Source organism: Salmo salar, chromosome 17 (genome assembly GCF_965601325.2).
Source record: "Salmo salar chromosome 17, fSalSal1, whole genome shotgun sequence".
In the NCBI taxonomy this organism is placed as follows: Eukaryota; Metazoa; Chordata; class Actinopteri; order Salmoniformes; family Salmonidae; genus Salmo; species Salmo salar.
This window is the reverse complement of record NC_138307.1, coordinates 4,617,965-4,632,061: the sequence shown is the minus strand read 5'-3', so window position 1 is coordinate 4,632,061 and position 14,097 is coordinate 4,617,965. Positions and strand designations below refer to the sequence as shown.

The 14,097-nt window shown below is 42.2% G+C and overlaps 1 protein-coding gene across 5 annotated transcripts; it reads right to left on the bottom strand.

Moving 5' to 3' along the window:
* Nucleotides 1-4,620: 4,620 nt before the first annotated feature.
* Nucleotides 4,621-14,086, bottom strand: fastkd2 (FASTK mitochondrial RNA regulator 2). Of its 5 annotated transcripts, none has more exons than XM_014151279.3 (13): nucleotides 13,863-13,999; nucleotides 13,549-13,625; nucleotides 12,665-13,373; nucleotides 12,258-12,361; nucleotides 12,007-12,115; nucleotides 9,991-10,114; nucleotides 9,658-9,797; nucleotides 8,224-8,396; nucleotides 7,516-7,679; nucleotides 6,980-7,207; nucleotides 5,634-5,727; nucleotides 5,357-5,471; nucleotides 4,621-4,980 (listed from the first exon to the last, which is right to left on the bottom strand). In XM_014151279.3, the coding sequence occupies exons 3-13, from the start codon at nucleotides 13,301-13,303 to the stop codon at nucleotides 4,867-4,869; spliced, it is 2,004 nt and encodes a 667-aa protein (XP_014006754.3). In that variant the 5' UTR covers nucleotides 13,304-13,373; nucleotides 13,549-13,625; nucleotides 13,863-13,999; the 3' UTR covers nucleotides 4,621-4,866. The 5 variants fall into 5 exon arrangements, with proteins under 5 accessions (XP_014006754.3, XP_082819497.1, XP_014006753.3 ...); XM_082963371.1 differs by having other exon boundaries at nucleotides 12,665-13,334; XM_014151278.3 differs by lacking the exon at nucleotides 13,549-13,625 and having other exon boundaries at nucleotides 13,863-14,086.
* Nucleotides 14,087-14,097: the final 11 nt, after the last annotated feature.

Here is a 14,097-nt window from a genome sequence, read left to right as displayed (position 1 = left end):
AAATCCTCACACTGAGCTCGTCAACTTTATTATCCAGAGACTGAATTTCACCAAGTAAGTAATATACTTGGAAGTTGGTCTAGAAGACCACGCCGAGTACCTCTCCTCCACAAGCTGTGTTTTGGATCAGCCTCTGGAATCAGTTCAATTGCCCTGGGGGATACGAACAAAGGATCCAATTCGGGAAAGTTATGCAGTAATGCTGGTGGTGCTGGTGAGTTACCGCCGCTCTGATATCCAATAGTTCTTCCCGGCTGTATGTAATAACACAACTAAAATTCTGGGCTAATAACGTAAGAAATAACACACACAAAACAAAATACTCAAAGGTTTCCTAAGAGCTAGAAGCAGTATGTTTATATACGTATTCAGACCCTTTACTCAGTACTTTGTTAAAGCACCTTAGGCAGCGATTACAGCCTTGTGTCTTCTTGGGTATGACGCTTCAAGGTTGGCACACCTGTATTTGGAGAGTTTCTCCCAATCTTCTCTGCAGATCCTCTCAAGATCTGTCAGATTTGATGGGGAGCGTTGCTGCACAGCTATTTTCAGATCTCTCCAGAGATGTTCGGTCGGGTTCAAGTCCAGGATCTTGCTGTGCCACTCAAGGACAGTCAGAGACTTGCCACTCCTGCATTGTCTTGGCTGTGTGCTTAGGGTCGTTGTCCTTTTGGGAAGGTGAAGCTTCACCCTAGTCTGAGGTCCTGAGCGCTCTGGAGCAGGTTTTCATCAAGGATCTCTCAGTACTTTGCTCCGTTCATTTCCCCTCAATCCTGACTAGTCTCCCAGTCCCTGCCGCTGAAAAACATCCCCACAGCATGATGCTGCCACCACGCTTCACCGTAGGGATGGTGCCAGGTTTCCTCCAGACGTGACACCTGGCATTCAGGTCAAAGAGTTCAATCTTGGTTTCATCAGACCAGAAAAACTTGTTTCTCATGGTCAGAGTTCTTTAGGTGCCTTTTGGCAAACCCAGAGTGGGCTGTCACGTGCCTTTACTGAGGTGTGGCTTCCATCTGGCCACTCTACCATAAAGGTCTGACAGATGAAGCGCTGCAGAGATGGTTGTCCTTCTGGAAGGTTCTCCCATCTCCACAGAGGAGCTCTGGAGCTCTGTCAGAGTACAGAGTAACCATTGGATTCTTGGTCACCTCCCTGACCAAGGCCCTTCTCCCCAAATGCTCAGTTTGGCCGGGCGGCCAGCTCTAGGAAGTCTTGGTGGTTCCAAACTTCTTCCATTTAAGAATGATGGAGGCCACTGTGTTCTTTGCAACCTTTAATGCTGCAGACATTTTTTGGTACCCTTCCCCAGATCTGTGCCTCGAAACAATCCGGTCTCTGAGCTCTAATTTAAAAAAAAAAAAAGTTTTCTCTTTGTCATTATTGGGTATTGTGTGTAGATTGATGAGGAAAATGTTTTATTTAATCAATTTGAGTAAGGCTATAACGTAAAAAAAGTGGAAAACGTCAAGGGGTCTGAATACTTTCCCAATGCACTGTAGGGAATAGGGTACGATTTGGGACGCATCTATACATCTCATCCATTTTTGTCAGCAAGTCTACATATGCACAATAGCAAATTAATAAAGGAAAATAGTAACCAGTTATATGACAAACATTGTGAAAACCTTTGACAGTTTCTCCAATAAATTAAATGCATTTTTAAAAACAGAAATTTTAATAGATTCCTGTTTCTATGACATTTTATTTTAGTTACAGGCATGAATATAGACCACTTAGTTATCACATCAGTTCCCAACTCTACTAAATTACATGCCAATAATTTGAACAGTTTCACTCTTGGTAAGGCCACCAATTCATCACATCAGTATTGTTCTCAAGTGCAAACATATTCTATATGACTAGTGCCCTGTTTTTGTTAATCATGTCAAATGACCTGGATTTTAACCTTTATTTTAAGCCTTTTCCAGAAATGAGAATTAGACCAAAAATGAATTTTCGAATAACGTAACAAAACGTGGAAAAGGTTAAGGGGTCTGAATACACTGTCTGTATATATGCACAGCACCAGTCAAAAGTTTTGGCACACCTACTCATTCAAAGGTTTTTCTATATTTTTTACTATTTTCTCCATTGTACAATAATAGTGAATACATCAAAACTATGACATATGGAATCATGTACTAACCAAAAAAAGTGTTAAATAATTTTAGATTCTTCAAAGTAGAAACGCACACTTGTTGATATTACTACTATCTTTATTATAATTTTTAGTAGCCACCCTTTGCCTTGATGACAGCTTTGCACATTCTTGGCATTCTCTCACCTGGAATGCAATTCAATTAACAGGTGTGCCTTGTTAAAAGTTATTTTGTGGAATTTTTTTCCTTCTTAATGCATTTGAGCCAATCAGTTGTGTTGTGACAAGGTAGGGGTGGTATACAGAAGACAGCCTTATTTGGTAAAAGACCAAGCCCATATTACGGCAGAGCTCAAATAAGCAAAGAGAAATGACAGTCCATCATTACTTTAAGACATGAAGGTCAGTCAATCCAGAAAATGTCAAGAACTTTGAAGGTTTCTTCAAATATAATCGCAAAAACCATCAAGCGCTATGAGGAAACTGGCTCTCATGAGGACCGCCACAGGAAAGGAAGACCCAGAGTTACCTCTGCTGCAGAGGATATGTTCATTAGAGTTAGCGGCACCTCAGATTGCAGCCCAAATAAATGCTTCACAGAGTTCAAGTAACAGACACATCTCAACATCAACTATTCCAAGGAGACAGCGTGAATCAGGCCTTCGTGGTTGAATTGCTGCAAAGAAACCACTAATAAAAGACACCAATAAGAAGAAGAGACTTGCTTGGGCCAAGAAACACAATCAATGGACTTTAGACTGGTGGAAATCTGTCCTTTGGTCTGATGAGTCCAAATTTGAGATTTTTGGTTGCAACCGCCGTGTCTTTGTGAGACTCAGAGTAGGTGAATGGATGATCTCTGCATACATGGTTCCCACCGTGAAGATTGGAGGTGGTGGTGTGATGGTGCTTTGCTGGTGACAAGGTCTGTGATTTATTTAGAATTCAAGGCACACTTAACCTGCATGGCTACCACAGCATTCTGGAGCGATACACCATCCTATCTGGTTTGCCCTTAGTGGGACTATCATGTTTTTCAACAGGACAATGACCCAAAACACACCTCCAGGCTGCGTAAGGGCTATTTGACCAAGAAGGAAAGTGACGGAGTGCTGCATCAGATGACCTGGCCTCCACAATCCAATTGCGATTGCTTGGGATGAGTTGGGCCGCAGAGTAAAGGAAAAGCAGCCAACAATTACTCAGCATATGTGGGAACTCCTTCAAGCCTGTTGGAAAAGCATTCCTCCTGAAGCTGGTTGAGAGAATGCCAAGCGCTTTCAAAGCTGTCATCAAGCCTAAGGGTGACTACTTCGAAGAATATAAAATATGTTTTGATTTGTTTAACACTTTTTTGGTTACTACATGTTTTCATGTGTTATTTCATAGTTTTGATGACTTCACTATTATTCTACAATGTAGAAAACAGTAAAATAAAGAAAACCCCTTGAATTAGGTGTGTCCCACTCAAAACACAGGGGGATGGGTCTGTCTGATATACACACAGACATGAAAACAACTTACACACACACACTCTGTGTTAGCATCTGTTTTTCATACTATCGCTCAGCGTGATATCTGCCCAGCAGTTATGCGTGTCAGTCGACACTGACATTGTAATGGAGGTGACATGTAGGTTTGAACAGCTGTATGTGCTGCAGTAGCATTTCTTTGGTTACTACATGATTCCATATGTGTTATTTCATAGTTTTGATGTCTTCACTATTAATCTACAATGTAGAAAATTGTAAAAAAAAAATTAGGGCTGAAACGAGTAGGTGTCCAAACTTTCAACTGGTACTAATATATATATATATATATATATATATAACTGTTTCTATGTCATTTTATTTTCAGCATAAGTGACAGTCATGATTATAAACCCTTTTTTGTTATAACATCAATTCCCATAACCACCTCTACTCAATACATTTCAATGACATGGCATTAATCTGAACAATTTCAGGCCCAATCCCAAATCAACACCGAGACACTCACCCTATACACTTGAGATGTAAGAGGATTTAACGGGTATAAGCAATTAATTCCAACTGGCCCTCTGGTAGGCTAGGTTGAAGTTTCACCATATTGCTTAAACCCATCAAATCATATCCGATCTCCACAAGTGCACAGGGTGTAGGGTCTAGGGGTCCATTTAGGATTGGGCCTCACTTTAGGCAAGGCCACAGATTCATCTTAAGTGACGTATTCTAAATGAGACACAAACCCAGTAGAAACATGGCTCTGTCTCAATAGTCTACAGTAGCTTCTTCTCCTCGTCTCCTTTCCTTCCTCTGGTCAGGCTGGTCAGTTCCTTCAGGTCAGTGCAGATGAAGGAGAGGCGGCGAGGATATGATTTTAGACTATTTAGGAATAACCCACGAGAGGTATTAAGATGCTTAAAGTTATGTTACTAAACTTTAAGTTACTTCAACAGGATTGAACTTACTTACACATAAACTGGAACATTTATGCTCCAACACAGATTCCATCAAAAATATGAGGAGCAATGACACAGATGGGAGTTTGTTCACATTTATTTTATAGTTAAATAGTGAGACATTACGCAGTGAACTGTATGGTCCAGACACTCACACAGAGACATTTTAGACAACAGTCTTCATGTAGTCAATTCAGTATACCAGCAGTTCCTGTGCAACGAATGACAGGACCGGAACAGGACCGGATCGTGACCAGACTGACCACAGAACCAGGTCGGGGTTCTCTTGACTGAACGAGCCATGTCCCTGCTCTCTCCATGTCCGTCAGTCTGTCATCTGTTCGACGTTAGCAGGTCTCTCCTGTTCTGGAAAGATCCGTGATTTGAGGAGCTCTGTTCTCTCCTCTTCGGACAGATTGTCCAGCTCGTGCTCCAACACCTAGGAATGGAGAGGGACGGGAATAAATGTACTTACAAATGAGGGAAGGGTAAAAGTGGGGGTACCTAGTAGGGGGCCTTGAAGTCGAGTCAAGTTCAGGATGGGCTATGCAACATGTCTTATTTCAGTATATTACAATCTCTCAAATGTACAAAGACTCATAAATAACAATGCTAAACATGGCTCACATTTCACCTTATCAAAATAGGATGGTACAAAGAGTTTTAATCAGAAGACCATATCAAGTTCATCTTTATCATCTCAGAAGGACATTTGTTTGTTAATAAAAGACAAACAAGAGACAGTTAAGACATATTCACATTAGCGAGAGCTTAAAACAAGAGCCTAGGCTACAAGATTGGGGTGCAAGACTCACCACGACTGGGGTGTATCCTAGGACCGTCAGATGACGCATCTTGATAGCTAGGTTGCCACGGGGACGGGAGGTACCATAACAGAAAGAGGACGGGGGTGCGCAGAATACTGCAATTCTACATCGGGGGGGGGGGGAGAATACAAGAACAGTTTGATCCTAATTTGGATAACATTGGTGTGCCTGAAACAGATCACAGATCTAATTCAGATGAAGTGAATCATATAATCCTGTAACTTTAACAGATAGTAATTGTTTTTCCACAACGTTAGTTAGTAACCTTTGACTGTGCTCAGGTGGAAGAAACTCTCCCTCAGATGGTACCCTCCCTCCTGTGGCTTCTTGTAGAGGTTTGGGTTGGGTTATCACACCATCTGTAATACAACCCAGACACAACCCGTAATATGACATCCTTTTATCAACAGAAACAATTATTTGCTAAAATAAAGCACAAGCACTATTGAGCACTGGTGAAGAAATAATTGGGGGACACATCTAATGCCGACAAGTTCAAATACAGTACCCAACTCAACACATATGTAAAGCTGTCTGACTGCCTTGTCCCACATAACGCACAACATAATGACCCCAAACAGTGAGGTAGCCAGGTCCCAGATCTGTTTGTGCTGTATAGCCAACTCTTATGGTCATTGTAATGCCATACAACCATATGAGTTAGCTAGCCAGGGTTTCCTAAACCCGGTCTTGGCCCCCCACACCCAGGTGCACGTTTTAGTTTATGCCCTAGCACTACACAGCCGATTCAAATAATCAAAGTGTGATGAGTTTATTTGAATCAGCTGTGTAGTGCTAGGTCAAAAACCAAAACATGCACCCAGGGGGTGTCCCAGGACCAATTTCAGGAAACCATGAGCTATACAACACAAACAGATCTGGGACCAAGCAATGTAGCCACCTGTGCACATTTGTTCATATTCTTTGCTAGTTAGAGAGTTATTATCCCAGTTATAGCTAATTTCTCGTCAACAAATGGGGGAGTGGTTGCTTCCTACAAGAGCACAAAATGTTTGCATTTCTAGCCATCTTTGAAAAGCAAGTTGGAGTTTTTTTTTGTCTTAAAGGGGCAGTGTTGTAGCCAATAGGCAAAGGGTAGTATAATTTGTCTGATTCTCTGTAATATTGGTATGGGAATAATTATGCATTTTATTTTGAAAAGTGGTTTCTTGAATCAAACAACATTCAGTCTCCTCCTTGTCTGAAGGACAAGTGGATAAACAGGTTAATGTCAAGCCCTGCATGTTTTTTCCCCTAAAAGTCTGATGGAATGTAGGCCTACACTGAACACCACACATTGGCTGCTACTGTAGGCTGAATGATAGCTGTTCTATTTCCATATTAAAACGTTCTGGGATGCATTTTTCTCCATTGTTTTTGGCCACGCTGATAGGCCTACATTATCATCAAATAGCCATAGTAGTCTACTTGGCCACTGTTAAACTAACTTAAAGCGGATACAGCCTCAGTGTTCACAGTAAACGCGCGCCATAGGTTGCACAGAATTTTCACAACGTTCAAGTTTGCGCTCAGCATAACTGAAATGTGCTCAGTACCAAATTTTTTTTTGAGGGAACATTGGAACCAAGCTAACAGAGAGGTCCTATTTACCTATGAAGTATAGGTCTTCGACCATCACGCCCTCCTGTAGCAGCCCTTCCTGGGCGATGCTCTGCAGGGTCATAGACAGCCCTGGGTTAATGGACAGGTCGTTAGGGGCTGGAGAGCCCAGAGCCTCGGGAGGGACGGTCAGGGGCTTAGGGAGAGAAGGTCGGTCCAGCCTGAGACACAGGTCCACTATCTGCAGCTTTTTTTCCATCCCCTTCTGCAGCCGCCCACCTGTATGGACATGGAGGACAAGGGGTCAGCTGGTTGGATAGGTTTAAGTAAGATGGTAATCGTAACCTCCTGCCTTCTTATTGCCTGGGTAGAAATATTGCCATATTGCTTACACCCATTTCACTTCCTACAGGAGCACCTAAGGGGTAGGGGCTAGCAGTTCGATTTGGAATTCAGCATATCTGTATTACAATAATGTATAATAGATATATAATAATGATGTGTAAGTGTTTTTTCCCCCCCGAAATCTAATGATTTGAAAATCTAATAAGATATGATTATCTTTATTTAGGCTGACAGTGTTTGACCTCTGGCACTGATCTCCTCCAGTGTCTCCTGCTGCAGCAGCTGTTCCAGTGGGGCGGCGGGGAAGTGGCCCAGCAGACACAGGCAGTAGACCACCTTCAGCAGCTCGGAGGCAGCCATCTTGGGCAGGTAGGACACCACCACGTGGGTCATGCCCTCCAGGAACCTATGGCCAGTGAGAAACCAGTCAGGTCAAGAGAAACATATAGAGTTAGGTTGCATTCAGCGGGATATGGTGGTCATCTGTATTATGTGACTGCTTTGAATATTGATTGACAACCCATCTCCATTTACAAATACATGCAAACTGCAGAAGTGCTATATAGCAGGAAGCACAGAGATTACTGTAGGTTCCTTCAAAATGTAGCCTTGCTTACTCTGTTCCTTGCGGTAACTATTGATCTGGAAGTAATTGAATAAGTGAGAGACCCTACTGCTTCAACTTTCACCAACCTAGTCGAATCAGTAAATACTGTAACTTAAGGTTTGGGAGAACAGAAGGTATTTATTTAATACATTTAAGGTATTCAAACAGGGTCCAGGCCTCTAAGTACAGTTAGCCATGCTTTAACTTCGCATATTAAGGTCATGCAGAGAAGAGGGGGGAGGGAAACGGAGAGGGTATGGCGAGTTAGAGACCATAGAAATAAAAATGTCAACAATGTCATTCTATTTCTATGGTACATTCTATTTCTATGGTGGAGACTCACGGCTCTCTGTAGCCCTGTAGGTTGTGGTTTAGGGACGAGTAGGTCTTCAGAACGCTGAGGACGTCTTTGAGCCCCAGGGCGTCCGGGTTCTTGGTCACTCTCTCTGCGAAGGCGTCCAACATGGCCGTGGGGCAGAACGCTAGATCCTCAAACGCAGACAGGAAGAGAATCAACTGGAACCGACAGAACACGTTAGAGAGGAGAGGAGTAAACTTCCCATTTCAAACAGGCTCTTATGGATAAATATCACCACTGAACAGTCTGCTATGTGCTAGAAGCTATGGAAACCTTATCAAAGGCCAGTTTAGCAGAAACAATGCTCCCATGCTGCATAAATCTATGTAACTGTATTAGGGTTGGGCGATGTCAATCTTTTCCCCATCGTGATTATGCACTCCTAAAACATTGTGCTATATGATGGTATCACCCCCTATTGGCCAACCGCCTGCATAATTATAAACTGATTCACATTTTTCCTAATCCTCCTCTCATATTAGGCCTAGGCTACTATGAGTTTAAGGTAGGTGGCACATAGCTAGAATAATATGGAAATAGGCGTATGCCACTTAGGCTACACATTGTTCTCTTTCACAAGCTTTCCTCAGCTTTCTAACACAATTTTTCAATCTTGGTATTGTTGGCACAATTTCACTTCTTGTGGCCTGAAATATAATTTGGCATTCAAAATAAAGTTGTGATTGAGAATAGCACAGACTCCGACTTACATAATTGTTCACATTTAAAAGGAGAAACTTTAGGACAAACACTTTATTAGAATATTTGGGAAATACTTTTCATAATTTTAATTGGTCTTAGTGCTTTTGTGATATTGAAATTAGTAGGATTAGACTTTTGACAGTTTGGTTCACAATGGGAAGGAGGGATTTTTTTCTCTCCCAGCGCCACATGTATGCATTATTTCTGTTATATAATGCTTTGATCAACTAAGTTTTGTTCAAATTTCTCATTAAATGTTTACATCTTGCTATTCTCTCTCATTATTACCTTAGACCTACCATATTTGTAGGTTATTCAAAAACAACTAACAACTTTGAGATAATCTAACACAGTTGAAGGCTAATTGTTTGATCATGAAATAGAGCAGCTGGAGAATTCATTGGCGAGAGAAAAAAATAGAACATATTTTCGGAAAGAACATTTAGCGCTGCTTTAGTGAAACTTAGCAATGTCTACATTGTCCTCGTGCATTCTGTAAATATAACATGAATTGAAATAGGCTATAGCAAATAAGAATATAGGCAATATTACTCTAAATAATGTAGCTAAGGGGGTAAGCAGTATAGTATTAGTATATATAGTGTAGTATAGAATACTGTAGTATGGTAAATTATAGTATACAGTAGTATGGTCAATTCTAGCATAGTATACAGTAGTATGGTATATCATAGTATACAGTAGTATGGTATAGGTCACCTGTTTGTTGTTCCACATGGAGATGCTGGAGGCCACGTAGTCAGAGATGGCGGTGAACAGGGCCACGTCTCTGGAGTGCAGCTCCTTATAGGCCCTCAGCACATTCACCAGGCGGTTGAAGGGGACTCCATGGACGTGCTCTGTGATGCAGGAGGGAGGAAGGAAGAGTACAGTAGTCTTTCACATATAAAACAGTTGCACCATTAGTTGAGAATGATGAGCCGACACTGATCAAATAACCGATCCTGTGAAACAAACACATTAAGCAGAGTACAGTGGCTTACGTCCACTGGTTTCCGGTCAGTCGAGTCTGGCATATAGGATGTGTCTCACCTGCAATCTTTCTGCTGCAGATGGCCAACAGTGGCTTGGAGCAGAAGCCCATAGAGGCCAGCGTAGTGATCATATACTGGGAGTTCGGAAGAGTGAACTGGTCTGCCAATGACAGGGCCTTTCTCTGGATGGAGGGATGGCAAGAGAAACATTGTTATTACTGGTCAGGGCCCATATTCACAATCTCAGAGTAAGAATGCTGATCTAGGAGTTTCAGGGCTGACCCCATTTTTTTTGGTCAGGCAGTTGCACAATAATTTATCAAATAAATGCTGCAGTAGCTGTTTTCAAAGTATTTCCGCCATTTTGTTTAATAGCTGGTAAATTAATCGCACCAAGTCTAAGAACTACGAATCCTATATAGCCTATTCCACCTCTCGCTGCAACACTGCCTGGCTGGGCTGTGCGCACTTGAAGAGCTGAGCGAAAGATTCATTTTTAGAAGAAGTCTACTGAAGTGAGACTTTGTCCTTGTGTTTCTTGGCTATTTACATTGTTTTATTCACATGCTAGGTTGTTTTTCCATGTTTAAGTTTCAACTGCTAAGGAAGTGAAGACAATGCTTCTACTATTCATACTCAATCTCACAGCAGGCACAAACATGTCTGGAGTCGCACCACCGACGTAACATCGTGAAAATGTTTGTCTCAGCTGTGATATTTTGGTTAAGAGAATCAGATCACAAAATGTTTAATTAAATAATATACAACATCACTTCTTACTAGTAATACATGTATTGTTTTAGAAACATTACAAAGCATGCTCATCCATTTTTTGTGTTTGGTTGGTGTAATTTTAGCAGAAGAAATATATTTTGGCTGGTAAAAATTCAGTGTGGTTGGTAGATTTTTTTTTTTATATCTACCCGCCAGTGGCTGGCGGACCAAAATGTTAATTTTATGTTCTGAGTCCTAGGCTACCGGCCTCAATGTAGCCTATTTGAAAAATCTTTCCATTTCTCTCCCTTTCTATAACCATTTGGGTGAAAGGGAAAAAAAAAATGTCATGCTCCAATTCGGTGGAAACATAAAATAGGCCTACTTGATTACTTCTTATCCCAAATAGCCTACAGCTGAATCTGGACAGAGTTCACTGGCGCAGGAAACTAAGGGTCAGGAAACTCCGAATATTTTATACAATGTTGCAAGAGCTTCCACAGGACCAAGTTGATACAATGTCTCAAGTTCCTTGCAGACAGGCCATGTGTAGCCAATGTGATTCAGGATATTTTCTACCTGCAGGCTGCAATGTTTTTATTTGTTGTGATGTAGGATATTTTTACATAGTTGGCAATGGCAATAGAAGTTACTTTTAGATTTGTATAGTTTTAATTTAGATATAATTTTTATTAATTACATGACAATTATTTTGAGATAAATTAAACTGTTCCACGACAATGCGCATATGAAAATCATAACTGGCATGCAGATTGGTAGAATGGTAAGATAAATTGGCACTCCAAATGGAAAAGGTGGTCAACCCCTGGTGTAGCCTATTACAAGCAACTTCGGGAGCATAATGGCAGAATCTGCGAAGGCCAGCAGCAGCGGGAGGAACAGGTTTCTTTCTTCTGGTTAGGCTACCTTGATCTCTGGCTCCCTCATGAGCAATTTGTGTGTCTTAATTATTTAATCACAGCATGCTTAAAGCATCAGATAAGTTCAGTAGCCTGTGCAACAGGGAAGTAATGTGCAAGCCTAGTTGATTTTATTAAATCCCACAGGGTGTGTCTATATATGGAAAAATAGACATTTAAAAATTTCGACCGGTCGATTGGTCAAATGAACAGATGACTCTTGGTCGACAAAGATTTTTTTGTCAGGGACAGCTGTAAGGACTTTTCCTTTACGATCACAATGAAAAAGATACAGAGAAGACCTAATCCTAGATCAGCACTCCTATTCTGAGACCCTTTATGAATACTGGCCCAGATGTATATAGTTTGCCACAGGGTACCACCAAGGTTCGCTAAACTGTGATTTAACTCACTGGCTCAATGGATGAGCCCTAACACACCTCCAGTTTTTTCTTGATGTCCACCGGGGTATCCCGGCCCATGTGGCGCATCAAGGTCTGCAGGGACATGACGTTCTGGATGCTCGGCAGTAGAGCCTCGATCATTAGCCTAGAAAACAATACACACACGGTCATACACTGTACTGTACTGGAGAAATACACTGGACCTGGGGGAGTTAAACAGGAAATGGCACTCTAGTCATTTTTGAAGAATCACTGCCGCTGTTAAAACAGATGTCACTGGAACCCACCTGACTCCCTCCTTCAGTGCGTCCCCATTGGGGCTGCTCTCCAGGTGCTCCAGACAGGAAGCCAGCACTGACAGGGACTTCTCATCAAACTCATTGAGGTTCTCCTGTGGGGACAAAGCATGGCATTTCACCATCATATAGGAATACTGTCCAGCGTGCATTTTAAAATATTGAGAGAGAGTTACAGCGCTACTCTTGGTGGGTGCCAGTCTGTGAGGTTACTGTTCACTGACAGGCTGGCAACTGGGCTAAGTCAGGACTCCAAAATAAATATAAAATGTAAAATATGAATTCCGCCAGACACAGATGAGATAAACACTTGCATGCTGAACAGCGCTAACAGGACTCAAGTATCTGATTGGTGGCCTGGCCTGTAACAAACTAACAACCTGTCTCCGATTGGTTACCTGGCAGACTCGGAGGAGGGTCTGGACCACTCGGCTGCGCTGCGACACGCCCAGCTTGACTGTGGCCAGCAGGCTGTAGGCTAGGTCCTCGCTGCGCATGTGCCGCGCGTCCTGCATGGTCCTCTGGAGGAGCTCCTCGAAGCCAGCGTGCTCGAACATAATGCGCAGTTCGTAGCGTCGCTGCTCCTCCGACATCTTCTTGGTGGACTCCCAGCAGCGCGTCAGGCAGTTGCTCACCCGCCGGTGTGTGGCTGTGTACTGGCCGGCCAGGTCGAGCACATCCGAGGGGGAACCGCACTCCCTCAGCTGGTCATAAAACAGCACCCTTTTGGCTGGCTGGTCAGGGGATGTCCGACTTTGTGAAGACCAGGTTTCAGAGCTCTGAGTCTGTATGGAGTTGCCTTGCTTTCTTTCCACCACGTCCTGCCCATATGTTTTACCCTGAGAATAATACCTCACTTTGTATATAGTTAGTCCAGCCAACGGTCTATGACTTGGTCCTGTGCTCCAGATATGAGACAGTCCTCTGTCAAAGCTCTCTATCATCAACATCTGAGGGCCACGGTGTTGCCATGGACGTCGGTGGTTGCATATCCGCAGGGCCCACCTGAGCAGCACCTCTGCTGTACGGGCTGTCATTGTGTTGTTTTGTTGCACAGATACCAGTCCCCTAGGTAGTGGTTTTAAAATGCAAAACGGAAGCTATCATCTGAAATTATATAACACGATACATACAGTCAATGAGTGTTTCGTACAGCAACACCTTTGAGTCATCAAAGTATCCTCTTGAACAGCTAACGTTACTAGAACAAAAAGGAAAGCCAAATAACACAGCGTGGCATTGCACGTGACATTACAAAGTTATTAACCTTAGATAAGCTTACCACTGTGCTTAGTCTTTCCTTAGCAAAATAGACTGATACTCGAGTCAATTCTACATCTAAACGCGTGTCTCCACTATCTGAAAACAATAAAATGTTGTTTGTAAGACAATCATTACTTCCCAGTGTGAAAATTGCAATGCGATGTAAATCGGTCACAAGGCCAACTAGCGCATGATACTAGCTAGCTAACGTCGCGTCAGACATTAGCCAGCTAGCTATAGTATCGTCAGCCAACTCACTCACTCCAGTTAGAATGTCCATACATTAAACATACATAACGACATGTCATCATATTTGAATGTAAACGAATTTACCCTGGCCTTAGCTATGTTGTCCAGTCCATTTCACATGCCAGTTGTCTGTGTGTGCAGCCATAATGGGTCCTTCTTCGTCCATTACAAAACGACGTTACATCATGTTAAGTTTTAGTTCTTTGATATTTTAAATATTTATATCCATCATTTGTTTGGAATATTATAGTGAATATGTATTGAATTTTCATATCATATTTAATTACACAATTCTAAAAATATTCAGCTAAACTTCCGT